This window comes from Lacerta agilis, chromosome 3 (assembly GCF_009819535.1).
Source record: "Lacerta agilis isolate rLacAgi1 chromosome 3, rLacAgi1.pri, whole genome shotgun sequence".
NCBI classification, from domain to species: domain Eukaryota; kingdom Metazoa; phylum Chordata; class Lepidosauria; order Squamata; family Lacertidae; genus Lacerta; species Lacerta agilis.
Genome location: NC_046314.1, coordinates 94,547,838 through 94,571,255, shown reverse-complemented (window position 1 = coordinate 94,571,255; position 23,418 = coordinate 94,547,838). Strand labels below are relative to the sequence as shown.

General features: G+C 42.9%; 1 protein-coding gene across 2 annotated transcripts in view; it reads right to left on the bottom strand.

Annotated features, from left to right (window-relative positions):
- Window positions 1-13,495: 13,495 nt before the first annotated feature.
- INTS7 (integrator complex subunit 7) overlaps window positions 13,496-23,418 on the bottom strand; it is a 39,040-nt gene continuing 29,117 nt past the window's right edge. The window contains exons 17-20 of one of the 2 annotated variants that reach the window (XM_033144816.1): window positions 20,575-20,707; window positions 18,431-18,529; window positions 14,684-14,869; window positions 13,496-14,039 (exon numbers count right to left, since the gene is read on the bottom strand). In XM_033144816.1, the coding sequence (XP_033000707.1) occupies window positions 13,746-14,039; window positions 14,684-14,869; window positions 18,431-18,529; window positions 20,575-20,707 (712 nt within the window). In that variant the 3' untranslated portion in view covers window positions 13,496-13,745. Of the gene's footprint in view, window positions 14,040-14,683; window positions 14,870-18,430; window positions 18,530-20,574; window positions 20,708-21,234; window positions 21,465-21,607; window positions 21,657-23,418 lie in introns of those variants that run through there. The other variant, XM_033144817.1, reaches the window with a different exon arrangement.

Sequence of the window (23,418 nt, the reverse complement as noted above, 5' to 3'; positions counted from 1 at the left end):
GAGCTTTCGTGTGCATGCACACTTCTTCAGATATCTGAAGAAGTGTGCATGCACATGAAAGCTCATACCAGGAACAAACTCAGTTGGTCTCTAAGGTGCTACTAGAAAGAATTTTCGATTTTGTTTTGACTATGGCAGACCAACACGGCTACCCACCTGTTACTGTAAACTAGTCGTTGAGATAATCTGGCAACAGGCTTCTAAAAACAAACAATCAGATTTTAAAGAAAAATCCAGGTTAAAGTTACTTTGACACTTGAGGCGGAAAGTCTCACAAGTGTCCCTCACCTTTCCTTGTGCTAAAAATACAATAGCAATGCATTAAATAATAATGCATTAAATAACTAACACTTTCCAGCCTTTCAAGACACGCCAAAATGGCCTCTTAGGGCTGCCACTTCACTGCCTAATGGTAGAGCCGGCCTTCAGAGTCTAAAGTGTAGATTAGTAGAAGATTGAGAAGAGGAAAGAAGAGAAGGGCCTCCAATGGGCCAGTTGAGCCTCCAGTATTGGGGACAGCATATCTCTGAATACCAGGTGCAAGGCTTATCGAAACTCGGGAATGGGCATTGCCTTCATGCCCTGTAGGCTTGTTTCATTTTGTTCAGGTGGCTTCAGACTCAAAGGGTTGCATTCAATGTAGCAGCACGTTGGGGTCCCATCAGTGCAAGGATTACGGCTAGTGCAATGGGACACCCCCCTCTATTTCCCCTGCACACCCCTTAAATCTGTTCTAGGGGTTCCCCTGAAACCCCTGTAAGGTACAGGGCATGCCAGGACAGAGAAGGGGGGGAAGTCCCACTGAACTTGCGGTAATCCTTGCGCTTGGAGGAGAAATTAGTAGAATACTGCCCAAAACCTTTTGGCTATGCTCAGACCGAAAATAGTGCAGGAGTGGAGAACCTCAGCCCTGAGGCCTGAATGCTGTCCGCCATGCCCCTCTAAGCAGTCGTTGCTCCTGCCCTCTCAGTTGTTTTTGGCTGGCTGGAGTCCTTGAAGGACACTGATCACATCTCTTGCCTGAATGGAGAAGTGTTGTTTGCAAGTGTGTGGGTGTAGAAACCTCAAGACTTTTGTGTGGGTGCAGTGGAGATTACTGTACAGAGGAAATCACCGCCCTGGTCTGTTTGCCCTACCCGTCACCGGCACGTGGGCTGTAAGAAGGATCTTCCCCACCCCTGTCCTATAGGGTCACGCAGCTTTGAGTTGCTTCCTTTTTGAAGCAAATACCTGCGTTGGAAAACGATGAGGCAATGAGTTGTGATGCCTTCCGCTGCTGGAGGTTTAAACGATGGAGTGCACTCATCCACAGAGGCTGACTATGTCTCAGCCATCCTGTAGGATAGAAAATAAATGATACAGAACAGCTGGAAGAGAGCGGTTATCAAGATGGAATGTGTCCTTTCCTCACATCCATCCCTTGTCATTTCCTTTCCTCCTCCACCCCATGCTGAAATGTGTATTGTAAGCTGTTCGGGGCAAGAATTGTTATTTGGGGGAAGCCAAATGATAACTTGGGCTCTCACACTTGGAGACACGCCTGTGTAACACTGCTGCACCCACAGGAAACACAATTCCTGCCTAAAGACCCAATTAAGACATGCTGCTGCTGCTCCAATAAAACGGATGTTTAGTTTTTGGTAACAGAGACATAGGAATCTGCCTTACACAAATGATCTAGCTAGCTTAATGTTGTCTACACTATCTGGCAACTGCTCTCCAGCTTGGACAACAGTCTTTCTCAGCCCTAAGTGAAGACAGGTATTGAACCTGAGACCTTTTGCATGCAAGGCAACGCATGCAAAGTCACTGACCTGTATCCTCTCCACAAGACGAGTCCTCTTCCCTGCATTTGCATGGGCAAGTCCAAAATGAAAACAACCTATTAGCCCATGCACTCCACTATCCCCCTCATAAGAGGCTTAAGAAGAATCTGCTGGAGCAAACCCAGCATCCTATTCTCACCCTGGCCAACCAGTGACTTAGAGAAACCCTCATCACACAGTTTCAAGCAACTACTATCCAGAAGCATTCAGCCTCTGACTGTCTAGTCCTCTTTTAAAGTTGGGGACCCTCACATCCTCCTGCAAGAGCAAGTTCCTCAGTTTATGCACTATGTGAAGAAGTATTTTCTATTGTCTGTACTGAACCATCCAACGTTTGGCTCCATGAGATGCCCATGAGTTCTAGCACTGTGGGAGAGGGAAGAAAAACCTGTGTCCATTCACTTTCTCCATGTCTCGTATAGTTTTACACACTTCTATCATGTCACCTCTGACTCGCCTTTTCTCTAAACCAAAAAGCTCGAATTTTGTACCCTGTCCACATAGGGAGCTGCTCCATCCTCTTCATCATTTTGGTTGCCTTTTTAGAAACCTTTCCTTTTTGAGGTTTGGTGTCCTGATCCCTTGGCCTACCTAGCAGCCACTCAAGTGTGCCAAACACAAGTTCAAAAGCCAAGGGTCGATCAGCACCGGCAAAGTCTGAAATCCAAAGGCTGAAGGTCAGGAAACGAAGTTCAGGGCCAATCCAAGTCTGAAGTCAGGATACAGCCCAGCGTCAAGCCCAAAGAACAGTCCCATGGAAGTCCAGGAGCACCCAAGTCAAAGTGCAGTTGAACAGGCACAGCACCTCAGCTCTGCTGCCCTTTTATACCATGCCTGCTGATTTTAGCATCTGGGCTTGAGGAGGCATGTGACCCTCACATGCTCCCAGCCTACTCCAGCTGGGAATCACTTACCTCCTCCCAGAGCTAGTGAGCCCAACCTGGCCCGCTAGTAAGTTGGGCTGTGGGCCCTTGCCTGTCTCTGTCTCTTGGAGCGCCCCACTTGCTGTTCCCTGCACATCAGAGCCTGCATCAGACAGGGGCCCCTCTGGCTTTGGGGATGGGTCCTGCTGCTGCAGCTCCTGCACATTGACCCCCATCCCCTCCGCCACCCTTTAAGTGCTTCCTACACCAACATCTCCTTCCCCATCCCCTGCTTGCTCTGGTGTGCCCCAGTGCCGGATACACCCCTCTGGAAGCCTCTTTCTCCTCCCTGTAGTCCTGCCAGTTCAGGACATGAGGTGACCAGAGGTGTACAATTTAGTATCATCTGTCAACTTGGCTGCCTCACTGTTCCACTGACTGTGCTTGTTAACTGGTTCATGAATGAGCTAGAGTTTGAACTCTAGCTCATTTGTGAAGATGTTAACACGGTCTTAATAGGGGACTCCATTCTCTACATCCCTCCACTGGGAGAATTGTCTATAAATTCCTACCGTCTACTTCCTGTTACTTAACCAATTCCTGATCCACAATTTGGGTATTATCACTGGTGGGGGACAAGTCCTTCTGGGGTAGTTTGGTCCCCACCCTGCACTCAGCTCTCATCCTGTGGCTCCTAGAAGCTGTCAGCATGCAACAGAAGCCACACCCTTGGAAATGGCTTTTAGCTGACGTCTCTCAAACCCCTGGTGAGTTACGGATTTCCCCTGCATGTGAATATAGACTGCAATGAATTGAACAGACAAGGCCAGTTGTGTTAGATTCAACCCAGGATCATGGTTTGTCTCCTCCCAAACAAACCATAAGTGATAAGCCAATAACTAACCTTGTTTACAGCTTGTTTGTTTGGAATGAGACAACCCCCCAAAATGAAACCATTGCTTAGTTTCTTGTAGCCCAGAAGCAGCGGAATAACAAAGCAGCTCTGCATCAGCACTCTTTGCTTGTTCATGCTGAGTCATAGTTTGGCTTACCATGACATGTGAACCAACGGCTCTCAAGTTTTCAGACAGGAGACATGCCCTGTCCTACCAGGATAGGCCAGGGTAGTTGGATGTTCAACAGAATGGTTGCCTGCTTGCGCTCAGATTGTGTTGCTGTTATTTGGTTGCTGTATAGCGTTTCCTATTAGGTTTCAGGAGGCACTGATTCGGTGACCGTATTGCTATTGAGTGTCTCAGGTTCCTGTAACCTGTACACCAGGTTTGTCATTGATGTCTCTCGCAGGCTTCAATATTTCAACGTGGTACAAATGAGTCACGACTCAAAGCCCAGCCTGCTCCTTCCTTGGGGCATAAATTATGTACTTGGTTTTGAGGAATTTTGAAGTGAAACAAAGAAGCCCGGTTTCAGAATGCATCGAGCCATTATTGCCACCGTGGCGAAAAACACAGGAACATGACGTATCATTTGTCTATCTGAACACTGCAAAGGGAAATTTATCTCTTATCTAGAAATATGACACCGATCCCATTCCTTTGCATCTGTTCTTGCTGTTGAGTTTGACAGATCATTTGCCAACAAGATTCAACGTACCAGCTAACAAGTACACACATGAACCTTTTGCGGAGAAAAGGGATGGATTTCCTTGCCTAGAGGCTCAAACATATTCAGTTATGTCAATTTCCAGGTACAATTATTTCTCTGCCCATTGGGGTTTCATCTTGCCCCAAGGTTGGCAATGACTTACTAAAAAATAGACAAAGACTAAAAATGTAGAATGAGCCAGCCACCACAGATTGTAGTCTCTTTTGAACATTTCAGCTATAGGTCTGTGCTTAGAGATTGCTTTAGCTCTTTTCTTGAGGAGGTCAATCTTCTCTAGAATCAGAGAATTGTAAGGCACCACAAGGGTCATCTAGGCCAATCTCCTGCCAGGCAGAAATCATTTGCCTAATGTGGGGCTCAAACCCACAACCCTGAGATTAAGAGTCTCATGCTCTAGCGACTGAGCTATACAAGGTTCATCAACATTTCACCCTTAACATTTCTACCATTTCTAAATTTGATATCACTTGATGGGGGAGGGAAGCTAATAAAACCATAACTAATAGCTGCTTTGTGCACTAAATGGCACCTTGGTTGGTTGGTATCTTGGGAGACAATGGAGGAGTGCCACTTTGGGGGGGGGTGAAGTCAAACCATTGGAGAGTTATAGAGCCTGCTGTGGCTGTAAAGACTGATATGGAAGAGACATGTTTTGTGGCATCTGGGGAAGATGAAAGTGTCTGGTTGTGCTGCTGCAGATGCACCATGGTGTTTCTTCTCTGTGTGCTTCTCCCAGAAGTCATTCCTCCTCTGGTCACTGCTGTGGCTGTACGACCTGATTCACTTTGATTGATTGCTTTGTCAGTGCTTGCCATTTGGTAATCCTTATGCAAATCATATCCAATCGCTAATAATCTACCTGATTTTGTATTGCTTTCTATATATTATATTTTCCATTTTCTGTACACATTCTATATCTTTCACATTTCTATTTCACATCAGTGTCATTTTCCATATCTATTAAGCTTTGTATATCCTTTATGCTTTTCTACTGTTCTTGTTGTTCTTGTTGTATTGTTGGGACATGGGTGGCACTGTGCTCTAAACCACTGAGCCTCTTGGGCTTGCTGATCGGAAGGTCGATGGTTCAAATCTGCGTGACGGGGTGAGCTCCCATTGCTCTGTCCCAGCTACTGCCAACCTAGCAGTTTGAAAGCACACCAGTGCAAGTAGATAAATAGGTACCGCTGTCGTGGGAAGATAAATGGCGTTTGTGTGCTCTGGCACTTGTCACGGTGTCCCGTTGTGCCAGAAGTGGTTTAGTCATGCTCACCGCATGACCCGGAAAATCGAACTATGGACAAATGCCAGCTCCCTCGGCCTGAAAAGCAAGATGAGCGCTGCAACTCCAGTCGCCTTTGACTGGACTTAACCGTCCAGGGGCCCTTTACTCTCTTTTTTTAAACCTAAACCTCTGCAATATATTTTAACTGTATATAATTTTTTAATTAAAAAATAAATATTAACCGAGTAATTCGTTTCAGTCACATGCAACTGTCTGTGGTTTTTCTTGGACTGTAAGCTTTCCTCCCTGTTTGCCCAGGTTGCTACTGAACAAAATCCAACCTCGACTGGGATCCAATGGCTGCAAGTGTGTTGGCCTGGCTTTGGCATGGCCTGTGCTGACCTTGATTGGATCACCAGAATAACAGCACACAAAGAGACTTGAATGTTGGTTATAGTCAGGGCTAAGCTGGAGGTTATTCCCATTGTGTGAAAGCAATTAACATTTGGACTGGATGCATGTTAGACTGGAACAAAATTAGGGTGCAAACCTATTAAAGTAGCCAGATTCTCTTTGAAGCACTTTTGCATTTATAGATGATCAGAAGTACTAAAAGGGAGGGGAAAGGTCACAGAAAGCAGGCTTGCCCGATACGCAGTTCTTGCGGCAGGCAAAATGGACAGAGGCAGCTGCAGGAAGGGTACAAGGACAGACGAGCTTCGCCATCACATGGCAATTGCAACGGCCAACCATGGGATTAAGGCGGATGCACGACTCCATAAATTTAATACGGTTAAATTCAGGAGGTAACATTTTTCGTTCTCCAAAAAGCTGCGACTTGAACTGTGCAAACTGAATTTCCAGTGCTCCTGCACTGATAGCCAGCTGCTGGTTAAATCAAGTTCAGCTTGATAGTGACTGACATTAAGCTAGGACAAACCCATCCTTGCAAATTAAATCAGTTTTTCGCACAGGAAATTGTTTGCAGCGGTTGACATACATAGGGACATGTTTTAGCCCCCCCCCCCAAAAAAAAACAGCAAATAAAAAAAAAAATCAAAGGAATTTTCTGCTTCCCCAAAAAGGTGCAATTTCAGTGTCTCCTCTTGGGAAATGCAGCCAGCAGAATGCATGGGGAAATATGCCAGTGATAACAAACACTCAAAGCAAAATAAATTTAGAATGACAGTTGGCATCCTTTTTTTCAGAGGTGGAGACATAATGGCACTAACTAGGATCAAGAAGCCATCGTGACACGCCACAAAGAAGTCATTTGGGACTTGGCAGATGCAGCAATGCCAAAACCACGGCTCTCTCATTCTCTGATGGAATAGGTGTCTGACCTGCAGCGCTGAAAAGCCAACAGGCTGAGTGGCAAAAGGACTAGAGAGAGGAAGGTGCCTTGGAGTAGCACTGCTACCGCAGATTTAGACCTGCTTTCTGGAGTCTCAGGCAGAGAGGCCTTTCCCATCACCTGATCCTTCTTCTAACTCCAGATACTGGAGGATCGAGCCTGGGACTTTCCCCTTACGGCCCAAATCAAGAGTTGGTTCAAACAATGTAGAAATCTAGCAGGACTGGTCCTAACTATTAGGACATGGCTGCCTCAAGCAACTGATTTAAGCCTCATGAAAGGGCAGCAAATTATTATTATCATTTAATGTATGTCTGCTGCCTAGAAGGGGAAAGAACCATTTGTGGGATGTCCTGCCCCAGATGTCAAAATATCTTGGTTGATCTTGGGTACTATGACCTCAGGCAGCAAAATGGCTTGTGCCAGCCCTATTTTGTCGGCTCAGGACTGCAACACAAGAACGGGCCTCCTCTGCAGTGGCTCCCCTTCTGTGGAATGCTCTCCCCAGGGAAGTTTGACTGGTGCCTTCATTATACACCTTTAGGCGTCGGGCCAAAACGTTCCTCTTTGACCAGGCCTTTGGTTGATTTGATTCAACATCCTATGCCCTTTTAATATGTTTCTTTTTTTTTTAGGGGAGTGTTATTGGGTTGTTGTTTTTATTTTGAATATGGATTTTGTAGTTTTATATTTTGATTTTATTTTGTAAACCGCCTTGAGACCTGTGGGTATAGGGCGGTATATAAATTTAATAAATAACAGTGGTACCTTGGGTTACAGACGCTTCAGGTTACAGACTCCACTAACCCAGAAATAGTACCTTGGGTTAAGAACTTTGCTTCAGGATGAGAACAGAAATCGCGTGGCGGCGGGAGGCCCCATTAGCTAAAGTGGTACCTCAGGTTAAGAACAGTTTCAGGTTAAGAATGGACCTCCAGAACAAATTAAGTTCTTAACCCAAGGTACCACTGTAATAATATTACAACATTGATCTTTTAACTATAGATGCCAGGGATCGAACTAGGGTCCTTCTGCATGCAAACCATGTTCTCTACCACTGAACTATGGACACTCTGTCCAAGGAAAGATCCTGCCCCCTGCATGAATGCTTCTCTATTGAGGTTCTTCTCTCCCTCCAATCCAGGGAGGTCTTGCTCTCACCAACGGACAATATTTTAGAAGGGGATCCACCAAGGATTGAGTCTGCCCCTGCCTAGTGTAACCCTGGCACCGGTTCCATATCTTGCTTATGCCAGACTGCGTTCGTCACCTGAGGCCCCTTTTCTTGTCCCACCTCTGAGAGAGATTTGGAGGGTGGCAACACGAGAATGGGCCTTTTCAGTGGTGGCTCCCCAATTGTGGCTTGCTTTCCTCAGATAAAGGTGCCTGGGTGCCATCATATGAACAACTTCTTAGCCAGGAAAAGACATTCCTGCTCACCCTGGAATTTGGCTTTTAATTGGGGATCATAAGGTATGATATACCCAAGTCCATAATACTAGGAGGGGCAAGATTTGTTATTTTTTTGTTTTTGAAGGATGGGCACATTTAGGCAATGAATGCTCCTTTTATCTTTGCGGTATTTTTTAAAATTTCTGTATCCTGTATGCTTTTATAATTGTAAGCTGCTTTGAGATGTTTTTTGTAAGTGACAAATAAACGTCATAAATAGTAACAGGCAACACGCTGCGTGCTTTGTGCTGTTCAACTACAACTTCCATCTGCCCCGACCACAGGCCATTTTGGTTGAGGCTGATGGGAGTTGGCGCCCAACGACATCAAGGGGACAACCCTTTGGCGATCTCTGCGCTACAGTTGTGACAGAATGTTGGGAAACTGGTTTCATTTAGAGAGAGGCAAGATTGTCATCACAACCAATGGGCTGCCTGCGAGGTCCAATATACATTGCTCAGAATTGAGGGGATTTCTAACTATGAGAGTCAGGTTACTCAGTATTTTCTCTATGAATGTTTCATTTGGGGGAGGTGTGGGAATGGCTCTCATTAACACGGGAGAAAGTCAAGGGACACGGATGGGTGGGGTCAACAATCTGCCCCTAACGACCCCCCCCCAAGCTATAAAATAACTCACTAAGCATCAAGCCTGCTCCTTTCCAAGTCAGGCAACAGAGTGAAGTTTGGAAGGTAGCTTTTCCAGACTCAGCGACCTTCTTACCACCTTGAGAACTGGCTTTCCATCTTCCTGGCTCTTGCCGCCTCCTTGCTGGTCTGCGTCATGTAAGAGGATTTCATATTATGCAAACACACAAGTTCCGCTACCAGAAATAAATTAGGAAAATTTAGCAAATGTATGCATGGTTATCCATTGGGGTGTGGTGGCGGGGAGAGAAATTTATTACTGCAGAAATCCAGGCTTTGCTGATTTCTAATTAATAAGTCTTTCCTGTATGGCAGAGGTGCTCAGACTTTCAGTCCCACTTGAGATTATTGCTGAGGCCCACCAGTCACAAAAGGGTGGCAGATGGGAGGCAGAATTTGGCAATCGGCTGGTAATTACCAACATCATTTTTCTACCAATATCTAAACCGTCTTTGGAAATTGCTGAATTCTTTGCCACAGCATTTCCCTCATGCTAAGGAGTTCCACGGCTCAGCTTTCTTCAAGCTAACAGGCACACTCCGCATAAATGTGAAATCCATTTGAGTGTGTGTGTGTGTGTGGGGGTGTCTTCTGCAAACCTTGGGGTGACCTTGAGAACGGCAATACCACCCTCTTATTCTTTTTTCAGTAGGCCTCATTTTTGCAGCATTTTTTTTTTTTTGCAAGAATGCTGTAATCTAAGTGCATTAGGAAATACAAGGTAAACTTCAGTTCCTTTTAGCAGTCACAGTCGTACCTTGGTTGTCAAATTGAATCCGTTCTGGGAGTCCATTCGACTCCTGAAACGGTTCAGAAATCAAGGCGTGGCATCCGATTGGCTGCAGGAGCTTCCTGCGCTCAAACGGAAGGCATGTTGGATGTTTGGCTTCCGAGAAACGTCCACAAACCGGAAACTTCTGGGTTTGCGATGTTCTGGAGCCAATTTGTTCGACAACTAAGGCATTTGACTACTATTTGCTCTTATTACAGTATATAAGAATATATTTCTGAACAAGAATATTTTTTGGGTGGAGAGTCAAGGGCTTCCACACCTCCTCCTGCTCCTCTGTCTCCCAGGACCAGGAGAGGACTGAAGTGGGAGAAGCAGGTAGTTACATGCAGGCAGAGTCTTCTCTTGCTTGCACACAGCTCGGGTAGGGGAGATATGTAAGCCAAGGTTGGAACCTCTCTGTTGTGGCAACTACCTCATTGGGTGCACACCTAGGAGTAGCTGAGAGACGTAGGACTGATGGACATGCCTTCCCCTAACTTGCAAGTGTACTTTTGACAATAAAAAGTTAATTCTTCCCTCTGGACAGATAGCATCGCAATACTGATAGCATCACGATACTGGAGGGACACTTATTTCCCACCCTTGGTCCACTCCCATCCACAATCTATTGTAAAGCTGTTGTAGCATATGGTGACTATGGGTATGAGCAAGAAATCTTTCAGAGTCTCTCCTTTGCCACAAACTTGCTAGACAATTACAGACAATAAATTCTCAGTCTTGCCCCTACCCCACTGGAAAGATGGAGGTAACATTCACCAACATTACAGAGCTATTGTGAAAATTACTGAAATAATATATATTCGCATGAGATGAGCTACAGAAGTGGTGGCATTAGTAATCTCGAAGAAGAGAATCTCTAGCATTGATATAAAAGAGATTCAGAGTAGGCTATATATAATTTGCCTTTTTCTCTATGCAAATGGAAAGCTGCTCTATGCCGAATGTTCCCTTTTATGTGTTTGTCTTTTGGACAATCAGCATTTGCATTCTGAATGGCTGCTTACTGGGAAATATTTTTGCAAGCCTCTTTTAATATGCAACCTCGTTTCAATGTTGTGAAGATAACCTTCAAAATGCATTATATAATAAAATCACAATTCTAGGATTCTGTAAAATTCTGATTTTATGCAGTACAGTTCTTCAAGGTGCTTGAAATATGAAGCAAAGAAACATTTCCAGTAGGTCCTTAAAATCCAGTATAGCTTATGTGCAATAGCTGCCCCCAGAATTCACCGTTCCTGAGAGAACAAATTAAATAAATATGACAGAATTTGGTCAAAGAAAAGAAGTCCTAACTTGAATACAAAGCTTTAATTCATGATCACGTATGTGCTTACCTAAAGTCTCGTCCCTAGAAGGTTACCCACAAAGGAACACAGATTGTGGGATGAAAGAAATTCCCCACCCCGATCATAATGTGTGGGTCATAACTGCAGATAAAACACTCAGGCAAGAATTTTCCTATGACCCAGATCACTATGCTTTTCAGTGGAGGCAGTTGTATTCAGAAGCCTATTCAATCAGCTTCTAGAAATCAGAAAATGGATTTTTCAGCACAAGGTGGAAATATTCAGGGATTCCCCATGGTCAGCTCTAGTGACCTCTATGTAACTTTGGTGAAAAGTCTTTGGATTGGGTTTACATAGGTTTGACTTCATCAAAGTCAGTGCTAGACTAAGGTGGCTTAAAGATAAAAATGGGGGAAACAAACTGTGAAGCTAGCCAGCTGATCAACCCAAAGCTCCATCTACCTACATATGTCAAGCAGCACATTTCCCACTGCTTGCTGTCAGAGGCAGTGTTTGAAATTCACCAGGCACATTTTGCACCTGGCTATTGGCCACTTGCGACTAAGTGAAGATGTCCGGGTGCCAGGATTGGCACATGACATCTACACCATCTGGAGGTGCACACCTGGGCATCATTGGATCTGCACTGTTTCCACCCGCTAATACCCCATCCTGTAGAATCCTATCCATTATCTTTTATCTTCACATTCAGAATGAATTTCAGGAACCAAAAAAGTCATATTGAAAAATATGACTTTCAAGCCATCTGGCCCCAAAATGGCAACTAGGCATTCTGTTTCGGCGACTGTAACCCTGGTTTAAGAAGCCATTTGGCGCCTAGCTTATATATCTGAGTTTCTAACACTGGAGATTATTCATAATTTGCAAAATCAACGACAGAAGAGGTGAAATGTTTCTTTGTTAAATTGGAGAGACACTTTGAAACTCAAGGCAGCCAGTGAATCAAGTATTGGCGTTTAAAGAATGCCAATGTCCTTTTTTTGTCACAAGAAGTTCTGGTTTTGCTGATCAGATACAAATGGGAAACAAATGGTTTATTAGGATATTCTATACATAACAAGGAAGCATCTGCTTGATGTAAGAGGAAGTAAGAAACTACATCTGAGTAGTTTCTAAAAAAGGAGCATGTTGCAAGTAACCTCCAAACCCATCCCCTAGTATTTACAATGAAAGAAACCCTCAACCTGCATACCTGTATCATCAAGAGCTGAGTGAACTTCTCACATCTGAAAGCAAGAGGAGTGGACACATTGCAAGTTCAGTAAGAGAACGCAAAGTCAATTTCTTCCTGCACAGCTATGGCATGCAGGGAATTATTAGTATTAAAATTACTTTTATCCTGCCTGTCAGGATACCAAATGCTTCCAAACCTTAATGGTAACATTAAAATACTTATTTTTTAAAAAAGCAAACATACGTTATAAATAGTCATCAGGAACCTTCCCACTGGAGGTGGTAGGGGCAAGAGTCCATGTGGAGCAGGCTCCAAAGGTCATCTTTACTTGTCTCCTTGCTCTCCTGAAGTAACTCATAATACCATATAAAACATACCCTTTTTAGGTTATATGGTACGGGGCCTGGTCATGTGTTACACTTCAAGCAGCATTTTGCTTTAGAATGAGTTGCCTCTTCCAAAACAAAAAACCCTCTTAAAAAGTACTCACGTAGCTTCAACGCACATTTCCTTCACATTGTCGTTAAAAGAAGATGAACAACAGTTATAACACAACCCTTTCAACTTTCTAACCTTTTGAAGATGAATATATTTCTTTCTGGGGGATTTTGTGTCTGGACGTTTGTTGAAACTTTTCGCATTTGTAGATGTACTGAACAACACAGAGGAACAGAGTTTTGCATACATGAAAACCCAAAGTGATTTGAAAGACTAAATGTAGAATCGAAAGCCATGCTCCTCAGGAAGTGGCAACTGGATTACTCAAACAGCCAATATGTTGGGATGCAACCCAGGAAACTGTTGCAGACCTTTCACTGCTCACTACATTCCAATTGGAAGCTGTCAACAACGATGGAACGGGAAACCAACTTGGCCCATTCTTATCTGAGGCTTTAAAGTGGCTTTTCTATTGTGTGTGGTGGAATGCAGGTTACAAGACACACAGAAAGCACAATAAAACAGTGATTGGATGGATCATGTAGTGGGGCCAGATTTCAGTTCATCACACCATCCTAAAATCTGTGCTGAATGATGGCAAGAACAGCTGGGTATGTGATGAAGCCATAAAAAAATGGATGCAGCCCCCTCAGGCCCTTAGTCACATGAACAGGGCCATAAGAACCTGAAAAAAGGCTTTAAAGTACATAACCAAGGTATGCAAAACTGTGTTCCTCTGTGTTGTTCAGTACATCTACAAATGCCATTTCAGTGGCATGGTGGAAACAGGTGGAACTATGAGCAGAATCATTTCATTCAACCAGCTTGTTACATGGAGTGCCTCAAGAAGGTTGGGTTTCAGTTGCCGAGCTGCATTTTATAGGTGTGATCATTGCAGTTGCGAAGGAAGGAAGGAAGGAAGGAAGGAAGGAAGGAAGGAAGGCAGGCAGGCATCATGGGAAACAGATGGGGGAAATGACAACGTCCAAATAAAACGGAATGCCTTTCACTTGGGCTGATGAATGATAAGAACGGTGCTAAAAACGGGTATAGGCAGTTCGTTGCTGTGGCTGCGGCTGTTGTGGTGCCTGCTGTCCTTGCTGTTGCTGAAGTCGAATTTGCTGGGAGTATGGATCTTCAAGAGACTTAATCAACAGAGTAGTTTTGGGCCCCGTCTTCCATATGATACCATTGAGATCTCTAACAGAAGACTCCACTGTGATGCTGTGGGTGCCAACAATAATAAAGTTCAAGAGGAACTGTGTGCTGAAGTAATCGTTGTGAGGCTCAACCATCTGCTCCATCTCATTTGTCAGGCTGTCAATGGGCATCTGGGAAAGAAAACAGGAGTAGGAATGGCATTTTCCACAGCTTCTCTAAGGGGGTGTCCAATGTTTCAATTCTGTCTTACAAGCAAAGGTTTGGCTCATGGAAGACAATATCAGAACTTATGTCCTTTGCTTTCGTTCAGCATGTCTAAGCAAAACGTAAGAAGCCATTTAGCGCTCTCTGCTAAAGCTATTGCAAACTGCTCAGCTGTTCATAGCAGGGCTTGGGAACCTCTAAGTGATTAGCCATCCCAAGTGATCAGCAGTCTCTTACTTGAGCAGATTTGCTTCCTGCTGCCAGACAGCTGTGTGTTCTTAGTCGATTGTAATGTTAGGACTTTTCAGTGCTACTGCCAAGACAGCAAGTGTGGAAAAGGATTATCTGTTCCACCTTGCCCTTCCCACCGAGATGCATATACACAAGGCACAGGCTTTCCCCCATGGGGATATGAACACAACACCACCACAAGATCTTATTTACAGGTTTTATCTTCAAAGAACCTGCCAGAAATGCCTACACACACACAGCCCGCTGAGATTAAAATCCTCGCCACCCAACAGCAGAAAATGAAATCTCCACTTAAAATCTACATAGGTTTCAGACACTGTAAAACACTGACAGTGTACAACTCCATACGTTTTCTTACCTTGTACTCTTGCCCAGATTTGGTCTGCAGTGTTGAAGATACATTTAGACAGATCGACTGAATTTTGCGGAAAAGGCCTGGTTTGGAGCCATGCTGAACCACTCCTTCCACCTTCAATGCCATTTGCTGGTTATTCTGAACGACAATGGGCTCAGCAGGGTTGCGTGGGGATGGTGACAGGGCAAGCTGAAGTACAGATAAAATAAAAAAGGTTTGTATTTATTAAGGGGAAGAAAAACAAAGCAACTGAAACAAGAAGATGGCGAGGGACATTACAGTGTTCAAGATATAATCAACACAATTTATGATCAGTGCATTCATTGCATGAGTAGTGCACTGTCAGGAAAAAAAATACACGTCTTCAAGCACTCCAAACTTGAAATGCATTTTCTCTAAACTGAATTGCAGCTAACTTTTCTGTTAGAACGTTATTTTACACAATGAAGATGCTGTCCTTAATAGTTCCATATTAGGGCAGCTTTAATATTTCAGTACAATCAAGTAGTAAACCTTTCTCTGCACTTTGGGCAGCAGCTGGAAGGCTGGATGACGGCCTAAAAACTGTGTTTGAAACCAAGCAAGAAATCAGCCTTTGGCTAATTAAACAATCTATGGTCTTTTGAACTGTGAGAAGGGTATTGTTTTTGTTTGTTGCCATGTTATGCATTTTTGTGTTTTTATATTCTAAAGAGCCCCGTTACCCCAACCACAGAGGCGACTTATGCTCTGGGACATGGATTCTGCAACATTTGATAATCTTTCAAGTAAACTTTTTTGCTTGTTAAGAGCCCTTAGCTTTTGGCTCTGACAATCTTAAGTACACATACTCTAAAGACTCCAAATAACATTAAGTCGACTGCTATTGACACAGGCAACTGATTAGACGAAGGAGTCCTGAAGGAAGTTAGGAAGTTCTATGGGTCTGCTGTAAAGAGAAACCTGAGCAGATGTACCTGTGCTGCGGAGATCCCTTCTAGAGAGGTACTTCTGGCAGGCTTCTTGCCGAGTTTCAGAAAGCTAGCAAAGACCTTCCTTTCTGGCAAAGTATGTGATCTTTGGGGAGCAATCTTGGATCTCTCTCTCTCTCTCTCAATCTCTCTCTCTCTCTCTCTGTGTGTGTGTGTATAAAACTTTGTGGCAAATTTGTTTGTTGCTTGATATTTTAATTACAAGCTTTATCTCACTACTGTTTTTACTTTTATTTACTTAAATGAAATATCTGTAACTTGCCACTGGCCTAAAAATCTCAAATGTTATGATTCCAGATGCCAGGGTACAAGCCTTAGAAAATGAAATTACATGAACCAGTAGTCAGGGCATACAAAGCTGCCTTACTCACATGCAAGACCATGTCCCCATCTTAACTCTGTTTTGCCTACTCTGACGGGCAGAAGTTCTTTAGATCTCTGGCGGGGTTACTTTCTGCATGCAAATCATGTGCTCTACCACTGAGCTATGGTCTTTCCTTACTGCAAAAACTAACACAGTAACTAAGAGTTATTATAACTGTGTGGAATATGTGCTGTCCCTGTGATGAAGGTAGTAACACACGAGTAAAATATCTATGCCACATGTGGGGAACATATATGTGTTGACTTCTTTAAAACATGTACACTGCTTTGGATAATCAAGAGGCTAAATTTTCTTTGAACAGCACTGTGTCTGGGTGGTCAATATTGATTAAACATATGCTTCAGCCATACTGAATATTTGTATATTCCTTCAGGAGCTTAATTGTTTTATAAACAGGATGTGAGTTTAATAGCCTAACAGCATCAGAAGCCATATTACACCAAATGAATGGGCAATAAAATGAACCATTAAAGCGAAGCAGGGAAATAACAGGCCACAAGACTTTGAAAGATATGACAAAGATGTATTTCCTTCAGATACATGAGACGGCGAGGATGTAAAATAAAAAGGGGAAGACAAATGCAGATGCTACATGTATGGGGCTGCGCTCCCTCTGAAAGAATAGGTTCAGAGAATGGGGGCGGATACATCAACTATAGCATTACTGAAACAAAAACAAAACAACAAAAATTCCTTCCAGTAGCACCTTAGAGACCAGTTATCTGAAGAAGTGTGCATGCACACGAAAGCGCGTACCAATAACAAACTTAGTTGGCTCTCTAAGGTGCTAGTGGGAGGATTTTTTAAAAAAAATTGTTTCGGGTATCTGAAGATGTGTGCATGCACACGAAAGCTCATACCAATAACAAACTTAGTTGGTCTCTAAGGTGCTACTGGAAGGGGGGGGGGATTATTATTTTGTTTCGACTACGGCAGACCAACATGGCTACCTATCTGTAACTAGGACTATAGCATTATTGAACAAGGATAGTCTGGCCATGGTGACCTCAAGGTCTGATGACTGCAACACACTCTATGCCGGACCATATTTGGCCCTTGTCTGGAGACTCCAGCTGGTGCAAAATGCTGCAGCTAGACTGTAGATGGGGACAATCGCTAGCCCGTAACCCTGGTGCTCAAAAGCTTGCACTGGCTGCCCATATACTAATGGGACAGGTTCTAGAGTATTGTCTTAATTGACATGGCCCTTCACAACATGGGTCCAGGACAGCTCAAGGGCTGCCTAATCCCTTATATCCCTTGCCCAGTAACTGTTAGCGGCTCTCCATGGTTCTGATGTATGGCTCAAATCCACCAGAAACAATGTGTGTGGGATGATGGACCCAATTTTGTGGAACTGCCTTCCAGTTGAGGTGACGCAGGCCCCCTTCCTGATGAACTTCTGGTGCCTACTGAAGACTTTTTTTTTATTCCAGCAGGCATTTAAGTCTGACTGTACAGTTTTAACCAATTTTTACCTTTTCTATTTCCATTTTCTATTTACCTTTACCTATTCCTTGTACACTGCTTAGACAAGGTTGAAGTTAAGTGATACAATTAATAATAATAATAATAATAATAATAATAATAATAATAATAATAATTTATACGCTGCCCATCTGGTTGGATTTTCCCAGCCGCTCTGGGCAGCTCCTAACAGAATATTAAAAACACAATAAAAGATCAAACATTAAAAACTTCCCTAAACAGGGCTGCCTTCAGATGTCTTCTAAAAGTCAGATAGTTGTTTATCTCCTTGACATCTGATGGGAGGTGTTCCACAGGGTGGGTGCCACTACCGAGAAGGCCCTCTGCAACTCTCCATTTACACAGGGTTTGTTATGGACCTCCGTGAGCCAGAGGGGCTTTGTTGAAGCTGCTTAGCTGATGCATGGGGAAGCTGTTAGGCGGGAAGCCTCAACAATGCCCTGCTGTGCCTCTGACCTCTTCAGGCTCTGGGGAGGGTCTTCTTGTGAGCCAGAAGGACACTCATGCAAATAGATTGTGTGTAAATGGGGAGTTGCTTGTTGGCATTGTTTAAATAAACAAACAAATAATAAAAGCTTTGGAAATAATAACTGCTGTATTAGGTGCCATACAATCACTAACGGCTCCCATTCTCTCTCCTGTTTTTAGAAGAGCCAGGGCCAAACACAATGCAGTGAGAGATCTGAACGGAATCTCTCACTGAAAAATGTCAATAATGAAAAAATCAAAGCAGACGTAGGGATCTGCATGTCCAAATCCAATTACATTTTAACCTACAAACAGTGAGAAATTTGAGAGCTGGACCAGCAGCCATCTTCCTTCCCCTTCCCCTGCCTGACAGCGAAGGGATTGTAGAAATTTCTCTGCATTAACTGCAGTTAAAATTCGGTGACACCATAAGCTTACCTTAATGCTAGTCGACTGCAGCTTCTGGAAAAAATACCTCTGGAATGACAAGGGAACTTTCAGCAAGGCAATGACTGCATTGCATAGACAAGCCGTGTGCTGGAACAAAACAATGCCAAGCCAGATCAGAACTAATCCTTTTTACAGCAGGGATCGGAAACAGAATGTACTTTGTGCATTAGCGTTACGGTCACTAGCACTTATTAGGAAGCCAAGACAATGCATCATCAAGAATATGGAAGAGCACAGCCCTCACCAGCCTGGGGGGTTCCAGGCGTTTTAGACTACAACTCTATGACCTGATGAGAGTTATAGTCCAAAATGTCTGATGGGCACCAGGCTGGAATAGCCTATAGAGATGGTGGAAACAAATACAGTTTCCTTTCTGTATCAGGACAAGAGAGGCACTGAATAGCTTCAAAAATAGCTCTGTAGCAGCTCTAAAGGAATTTGGGGAAAAGTTGTTGTTTTCCCCGACATCCTCTATTCCTAAGTGCATCATTTGATCAAGCATATATGGAAAGAAAAAATGGTGGCCAATGCAGCCTGGCACATTAGATCTCAAGGCAGGGGCTTCCTGGAGACCAGGGGCCACCAGGAGGAAGAATGCAGCCAAACGTGGCAAGGCAGGGCAAGGCAGTACTGGCTTGAGAAAAACTAGGTAGCAGTGGAGAGTCCCACCAACAAAGAAAGGAAAGCCATGAATGGATTTTAATATTAAATATGGGGAAATTTTGAAGTCTTACGAAGAATGGCTTGTTCTCTATTCTGGTCCCACAGTACTTTCTGCAATAAAACGAGAGCAAAAATGTGGCCAGTGAGAAATTAATATATGAAGAGTCCTGCTAGATCAGGCCAAAGCTCTATCTAGTTCAATATCTCACAGTGGCCAACGAGATGATTCTGGGAAACCCACAAGAAATTAGGGCAATAGTTGCCCCCTGCTGCTGCTATTTGAATAATTGCTTTAGTTTTCATATGGGACTCTGCGTACATTTTTATTCATATAAAAATGCATGTCCATATATAATATAATGCTCAACATGCATGGAAGGACAGCAGATTGCTTGGTCTCAAAGAGATCAGAGATATCCTAAAGTCATTATCTGAAACCCTGGTTCTAGTTGATAGATTAAGCTCATTTAGAACTGTTCTCCGCCTTGTGTTTGGAGTTACATCAGCTAGCGCTTGTGTTCTCGGATGACCTGACCTGATAAGAGAAACTGCACCAGTGAAAAGTTGTAATGAAACACAATCAGCTTCAATGAATGAAGCCAAGGTAGAGCAATGACAGGTGGCCTCTAGGATGTTCCACACATGAACTTTCTGCATGACAGCCATCACAGAGTCAGAATCAGAAAGGTATTAAATAACACAGCTCCTAGAAAACTGAGTAAAATTATAAGCAGTCCAAAGAACAATGATTTAGCTCCGCATGTCACTACAACCTTCATCCCTTTATTTCAAATTACAAATATTTCCGTCTGTTGCTACTGATGTATACCGAAGATGAATATAATGCTTTTCAAGTTGAAGCTTTCCATTCTCAAGTTTAGGAGAGGGGAAAGGGCCAAAATCTAAACAGCTGTGGACAAAGAAACACACTACTCATGAAAAAGCATGGCAAATTTTGCTATAGCTGGACAAAATGTATTTTGAGAATGAGTGAAGATTACAAACAAAAAATATTTTTTACTCTGCTGCATGTTCTTTAAGTTTTTTTTTAATATGCATGATAATCTCTGGATTATACCTACGTTTGTACTGTATTGGCTAATTCATTATACCTAAATATCAATGCTGCTTCCACCATTCCTATAGCTTTAGTGAATTATAATTACAGTTGGAAGCTGAGTCTTGACTTGTCACTTCCACCTTGACCACTGAACAGTACAATCCTATACATGTCTCCTCAGAATATACAAAACTGGCACTGTGAGTCATTAAAAATTATGCCCTCTAAAGCATAAAACGAATCTCCAATGTTGCTCTATGGTAGAAGCCTATTTTATTCCATCTCTCTGTTATATGCTATTTGTGAACAATACAAAACCTGGGGTCAACTATATTTTGACTTCTTGTTTCAAAGGAATGTAAAGAACTACTATTTTTAAAGTCTCTATGAGAAAGTGGCTATTACTTGCCAAGTAAGACACGGGTGCATATTTTCTGTTCAGTGATTCCACTTCTTCCAGCACATGACTGAACACAGACATCATTCTCCTTTCATATTCACTTGTGGCATGTGCCACTCCAGCAGAGCCATATTCCTGTAAGCTAGAAAAGAAATTCATTCCGGTGATGCTCAATGTGTGCCTTTTCCTAACCTTTCCAAAAAGTCTTGGGTATTTTTACAGTGCTTTGGGACTCTAGGCTGGATAAGAAGGTGGGATAAAGATTCTATAAAATCGTCATCTTGTTTATATATACTTAACCATTCATGGGAAAACAAGTAATTTCCTGGAAATAGCACAGCCTCTCTGACAGATTCCTTTGTAAATGCTGTACTCCACAGATACCCTTTATAGGCATTTCACACTTAATCTGAACATCTCCAATTCACTTAAACATTTCTTCCTTACTCAATTAAAAAATAAATAAACATTGGAATAAATTTGTGACACATCTGCAAAACAGTTGCTTGTACATTCAATGCCAAATTGAATACACAGGAAGTGTCCTCTGAACTGAAAAGGCAGACGGCTCAATTTTGCTGAAGCAGCCTGCACTGACACATGGAAGCCATCTCCAAGCAATACATGCTCTACGCTGGTTTACCAAAATGATGTGGTTGTTGTGTCTGGCAAACGTGGTTTAGATGTTCTGCCAATCAACTTCTAACCTTCTGCATCAGGGGCAGGGAACCTTTTCTGGTCAGTGGGCTGGATCGTTCTTTTCCTTCTCCTCTGCACCAAATCTGACATGTGGGTGAAGATACTGCCTGCTAATCGCCTGGCATCACTATCGCCAGTTGATACTGCGCGCAGAAGCCCCGATCGTCAGCACGACAAAGTGCAGTGCAGGGCTTGAAAACCTTTTTGCTTGGTATCTGAAGAAGTGTGCATGCACACGAAAGCTCATACCAGGAACAAACTCAGTTGGTCTCTAAGGTGCTACTAGAAAGAATTTTCGATTTTGTTTTGACTATGGCAGACCAACACGGCTACCCACCTGTAACTTTTTGCTTGGGTAACGTTTCAGGTTTGGATGTAATGATAAACTGCAGCTAATAGAAAACAGAAGTGACAGCTTCCAATCATTTCTGTTCAGCAGCAGTGAAGAGGAAAGTAAAAAATGAAGGAGCCAAAAGCTGTGCACAACAATTTTAGCGTTACATCTGAATCAGGCCATTGTTTAAAAAAGTGTGTACTGTCTATGTGGATTAAGATCTACTAGTCGAAACAAAATAGAAAATTCTTTCCAGTAGCACCTTAGAGACCAACTGAGTTTGTTCTTGGTATGAGCTTTCGTGTGCATGCACACTTCTTCAGATACAGATGCACACGAAAGCTCATACCAAGAACAAACTCAGTTGGTCTCTAAGGTGCTACTGGAAAGAATTTTCTATTTTGTTTCGACTATGGCAGACCAACACGGCTACCCACCTGTAACAAGATCTACTAGGCATCAGTTCAGTCCTGTAATTCCCATGTTTAAATGAGCCATTACTACTTCTGAGCAATTCTTTCCGATTTCCAGTCTCACGGGATCTGATCAACTTACGTTCTATCAACAGAAATCAGAGTCAGCCCAAAGGGAGACATTTTACTAGCACCAAGAAGGCTTACATGGCTATCTTTGTCCCTCGAGAAACTTCATCAAAGTCAATGGCATTACACCAGAGATTAATTATCTGGTTAATTTAGGGGATTTCAAAAGCTAAGGAGGAAAACAGGGGCTATTCAAGAGAGCCCAATGGTATTGGGGGGGGGAGCCCTGGCTTTTAAAGTAAACTTATTTGGAATTTAGTTCCATTGAAATTATTAGTGCTTACATCAAATAAAGTTTATTTAGGACCAGGTATACAAACAATACAAGGAAGAAGTATTTGTCATTTCTTTTATTTTTAACTTCAACAAGAGCTTGTGGCATCTCATCTTGAACTATTTCTAAGAATTCTAGGGTTCTCTTAAAGCTTAACGGAGGCTTCTCAGTGAGAACAGAAATGACAGACAAGCTCTCCTAAAAGATGGCTTGTGCAACACTAGTGATCTTCCACTGCAATACGCTGATGGGTTTCTCCATCTATCCAGAGCAGACTGGGAGAGGGTGGAGGGAGAAGAGGAAGTCTGTTGTGCAAGCTGAAATTTTTACACTGATGGGACATGTTAGTTGGATACAGCCCTGAGAATTTTTAAAGTAAGGATTGCCTAGCTAAAATATTATAACCATATTACTTGAATCTGTATTTTTTCTAAATATTTTCTGCCACTCCCAGCCAGCTTCATTTAGCTGTTGACTTCAAACTCCTATCAGCCACAGCCAGCAGGTTGATAGGAATTGTAGTCCAACAACAGCTAGAGGGCTACAGGTTCCCCCATCCCTGATTTAGCCCAATCATCAACCCACTTTAAGGAAATCAGGACTCCCTTCAAAAGATTTCTAATTTTTGCTGTCGTGATGCCTATCAGTATAAAAAATTAGATGCTGAATTATACATTACTACTCTTCCACCTGACAAGTTCATGTGCTAGTTCATGCACCTCATTATCAGCATGGTACAGTGCTGACAGTTTATTTTATTTTAATACTTCTATTAAAATTTTGTTTAAATCAAAAAATTGAAGTATGAAGTCACTGTCAAATTTTAAAAAGTATACAGAAAATTTTAAAAAGTGTATGTTTAGCTTTAATTTTGGAGCCAAGGAAAAAGGCAAAGTTGCTAAAGAACTAATACAGTATGGTTTTTAAAAAATACTTTCTGAATGACAATAAGCATGCACTACATTATTTATTTAGTTAATGAATTGCTTCCCATGAAACACTGC